This window comes from Anas acuta, chromosome 4, assembly GCF_963932015.1.
Source record: "Anas acuta chromosome 4, bAnaAcu1.1, whole genome shotgun sequence".
NCBI classification, from domain to species: Eukaryota; Metazoa; Chordata; class Aves; order Anseriformes; family Anatidae; genus Anas; species Anas acuta.
This window is the reverse complement of record NC_088982.1, coordinates 73,277,447-73,281,989: the sequence shown is the minus strand read 5'-3', so window position 1 is coordinate 73,281,989 and position 4,543 is coordinate 73,277,447. Positions and strand designations below refer to the sequence as shown.

The following is a 4,543-nucleotide window of genomic DNA, read 5'->3' as shown; positions in this document are numbered from 1 at the left end:
CCTCGCTTCCCTGCCCGTGAGCCGCGAGGTGGCGCCGCCGCCCGCTGCCGTGAGCGCAGCGACAGAGGCGAGAGCAGAGGGTGAATAGCGCCTGCAAATTGCTGCCGCCGCCTCTGTTCCAGCTCCCTAAAATCTCAATCAACAATCCATTAGAACTCAACGGGACTAAAACTAAATCCTCGTTTAAGTGTATTTATCCGATCTCCTTTCTCTCTTTCAAATGCTAAATCCATTTCAGCATATGCCCCTTCTTTCTCTCGCCTTTCTCTAAAGACTGGCAGCCTATACCACTCTTGTAAATATGAAAGATGCTAATCATATGACATATCACGTCTCAGTCGGAGCCTGGAATAAAGCCTTGAGATTTGGGATCATTGCCTCCAGACAACAGCTTCATCAGCCGGAAAGTTGTTTTTTTTCTCCTTTCCTTCAACTCTCAATCCCTTCTTTGTCTGGGGGAAAATGCAGCCAACTCGAGCCACCCTGGCCATATGGTTCACTCTGTGTTTTCTTAGTTGAATTCTGAATTGTTTGTGACTTGCGAAGGGTTTTTTTTTTTTTTTTTGGGAAGGGCGTATAAAGACATAGAAGAGGCTGCCTGCGCTGGGGCGGCTTTGCAGGGCTGCTGCATGTTCTTCACGTGTTCATTTCACACACTCCTTCTGCAGCCACTTCACTGCTACTGCTCTGCCTCGGAGCCAGAAGATAAAGCCCCGCGCATGCTTTTTGACAGTAACACAACAGATTCCAGGGGTCTCCTTAGTTTTTTCCCTTCAGCGGACAAAAACGCCTTCTTAAACCTGATGTGCTTTGGTTTTCAGGACTTGTCCCTAGCCTGGTGCAAACGTGCAGTGTGTGCACTGGTGTACGCGCTTGCTGGCGAGCCCCTGCTACGAGCACCTCGGATGAGAGAAGTGCCGAAGTATTTTGCAAGCGTGGCTTTTCAGACCTGTATAAATCGGGAGCTGAATGAGTTCGGCGCGCTCGAGTTTGGATAGCCCCCCGTTTGATAGCAGCCTGCCAAATTTTCTTTCTCTCTTTCCTTACACAAACCCCCAAAAAAGGCCCTTTCACCAAATCATTAAATTCTACAGAGGTGGTCAAGCTAGTCCTGCTTTTCATGCGTTTGAGAAAGAAAAGGGTCCTTGAAGTTTAGAAGATGCCCAAGGAAAACTCATTGAATGACATCAAAAGAATGAGTTTCCATAGCTGTTGAAGCACGAGAGCTGTGTAGCTGCACAAAGGCGGGTTGGGGCAGTGGGACTGTCCCACTGCTCTATCCCAGCACAATTGGGTCACTGAAATAGGGAATTAATTACCATTGGAGAGTGGGCAGCCCATTCACCACTGGCTGAGTTTTATTAAACGCCAATATAAATAACAAAACAACTCTTGTGGCTGCACTATTCCTACACGCCAAAGGAAGGATTATGTTGGGGATTAACATCTTAAAGTCTATGAGACTTTCTGACTCAAGGCTCGGAGCTGGTAATCGTATTTGTCTCCTGGTTCAGCGATTAGTGCTCTCCCTCGCGCACCTTCGCCTGGATGGCCAATGTCCCTTTTTGCAGGCACTGGGTTTTTCACACAATCGGCTGTTCTTTTCCCCACATCTATAGAAAAGAATAAGAAAACTGAAGCGTGTTCACGCGATCCTCAAGCTTCTTCTCTTCTTCATGGGAAAGGAAGGCACCGGCGGCCTTTTTTCACAAGGGGGGGGAGGCAAACCCTTTTGGGGGGTGGGCGGCGGGGCTGCGGGTTGCAAAATCGCTCCGCAGGCCTGCACCTGCCATGCAAATCCGCCGGGAACAATCGTCCCCGTCCCCTACGAGGGGCTTGGCCGCCCCGGGGGGGCTGGGGCAGGATGCCGGGGCAGCGCTGCCCGAGGGGGTCCACCTTGTCCCCGAAAGGACCCCAAAGTCTGGACCCCGCAGGGCAGTCCCTGCCCCGTCCCTCCTCACACCGCTTTTTGGGTTCCTGGCCCCAGTACCCTTTGGGGAGGGGACGTGCTTTGACCTCCCCATATTCCCCCCCTGTTCACCTGTGGCAGCGGGGCCTGGCGAGCCATCAGCGCCCGCTCGCAACTTGTGGGGTCGAAGCGCGGACGGGCCGCGTCCAGAGGTCTCTCGGCAACACAGACCCTAAACTTTTAGGGCTATCGGGTCGCCTGAGAGTTCAATCTGCTTAGGGCAAACAAAGCCTTTCTGAAGGTCTCCCCCTCTCCCGCACACCAGCTCAGCGCCCTTTATTTCTGGGCCGTGCGATAAGCTTAAATCATTGTGCTCCCGCTTCTTGAGCGTCGCCCGCTTTGGCCCTTTTGTTCCCCTAACGGAGGGAGGACGGAGGCTGCCGAAGGGGCTGAAGTTGAACAGTTTGACCCCTGCAGGACAGCGGGCACCCCGCCGCCCCCTCGGCTCTCCCCCGAGCTGCCCAGCCCTTGTGGGACCACACAGGCGCCCGGACCCCGCTGGCTGTCAGCGGTCCCCACGGTCCATCCGGGCAGGTTTTAGGAGGCTTCCCGGGGTGTTTGCAGCCTGCTTCTGGTTATTTTTATTAGTAATGGTGTTATAGGATCAGCGTGCTTCGTTAAAAGTCTTCTGCAGTGCATGTGGGTCGTAAAAAGGGGGAAAAAACCCAACCCAAACCCGACCCAAAACCCAAAACCTGCTTAAAAAAAACCCGAAACAACACCAAGAAGGAAAAGGCGCCCCCCAAACCCGACCCGGACCCAGCGCACACGGCTGGCCTGGGGCCGTCGGAGCCCCCCCCACCCCCCTTTCAACCCCCCGCCCCCCGCCCGGGGCTGCTGAATGGCGCCGGCTCCCGCGCGCGCCCCGCGCCCCCCCCATTCATTAATAAATTAGCGGCACGCTCCAGCCGAGCGCGAGGCTCCGAGGGGGGGCACGGGGAAAAGGGGGGGGGAGAGGCCGGGGGCCGGGGCTGAGGCCGGGGCCGGGCGTCGGGCGGGGCGGCGGGGGGCAGGTTTGATTGTTCCCCGCGGGGTATATAAGGGGTGTTAAGGAGGGTCGTGTGCCAGACACGCAGCCGACGGGCCCCGGGCCGCTCCCCCCCGCCCCCCTCTCTCCCCGCCTTTCCCCCCCCTCCCCAAAAATCCTCCCTCCTCCTCCTCCTCCTCCTTTCCTCCCCCCCCCCCCCAGGAGGATGCTGGTGAAGGCGGAGAGCCCCGCGCCGCCGGCGGAGGACGAGCTGCTGCTGCTGGGGCTCGCCTCGCCCGCCCCCTCGCTGCCGTCCAGCGCCGGCGACGAGGAGGAGGAGGAGGAGGAGGAAGAGGAGGAGGAGGAAGGGGAGGAGGAGGCGGCTTCCCCGGCCCGGCCCGGCTCTGCCCGGCCGTCGGGGCCGCGGCGCAGGGAGGGGAAGCGGCGGCCGGGGCGGTGCCGCACGGCGGAGGCTGCGCAGCGGCTGAAGCGGAGCCGGCGGCTGAAAGCCAACAACCGGGAGCGCAACCGCATGCACCACCTGAACGCGGCGCTGGACGCCCTGCGGGACGTGCTGCCCACCTTCCCGGAGGACGCCAAGCTCACCAAGATCGAGACGCTGCGCTTCGCCCACAACTACATCTGGGCGCTCACCGAGACGCTGCGCCTGGCCGGGGGGGCGGCGGCGGCGGCCAGGGCCGGCCCCGACGGCGGGCTGGAAGCCAGCCCCTCGCCGGCCTCGTCCTGCAGCCCGGCGCCCTCCGCCTCCCCCTACGCCTGCACTTTATCGCCCGCCAGCCCCGACGGCTCCGCGTCCGACGCCGAGCACTGGGCGCCCCCCCGGGGCCGCTTCGTGCCCCCCCCGGGGCCGCCGCCGCCGCCCCGCCGCTGCCTCTAGCCCCGCAGCCCCCTCCCCAGATTTTCTCCCCCTCCCCATCCCCGTCCCAAATTTGCTCTGTGCCCACCTCCGACGTTGCACTTTGTCCGCTCCCCCAGCTTTTGTGTGTGTCCCCCCCCCCCCCTTTCCAACCCTCCTTCCCTCCCGCTCCCCGTTTCGCCAGCTGTCTCTTGTGATTTACGAGGTTTGGGGTGGGGTGGGGGGGGGGTCCGCAGAGAGAGAGAGAAAAAAAAAAAAAAAAGAAAAAGTTGAGTTGTTTTGTTAGGGGGCCAGGTTAGAAGTCATTGTATAATTTGTAGGCTTTGTGAGGGCTGAATGCAAGCGTGGAAATTTAGGCTGAACTCTCTATCAAAAGGGAAAAAAAAAAAAAAAAAAAGAAGAAAAAACAACGTCAAGGGAAAGGGGGGTGTGGATCGGGAGGGAGGACTCCTCATGCATTATTTATTTCGACCTTTAGGGGACGAGGAACTCCCCCCTTCTTTCAGGAGATTAAAAATAAATCAACAGACTGAAAACCTAAACAGACACGGAACATTACAGCGATCAGCCACACACGTGTTCACATTTATTTATTATAAAGAAAGATTTCATGGAAAATATGTATTTTTTTTGTATAATTTACAGAGTTTATTCTAGTATGTATTTACAGCCGAAGAGCAAAGGGACTGTTCTCGTCATAAAATATAAATAAAATATCTAATTTTCATAA

General features: G+C 57.4%; 1 protein-coding gene across 1 annotated transcript; it reads left to right on the top strand.

The window, feature by feature from the left end:
* The first annotated feature begins 2,795 nt into the window (after positions 1-2,795).
* Positions 2,796-4,543, top strand: NEUROG2 (neurogenin 2). Its single transcript, XM_068682013.1, has one exon. It carries the CDS (start codon positions 3,163-3,165, stop codon positions 3,832-3,834), a length of 672 nt encoding a protein of 223 aa, XP_068538114.1. The 5' UTR covers positions 2,796-3,162; the 3' UTR covers positions 3,835-4,543.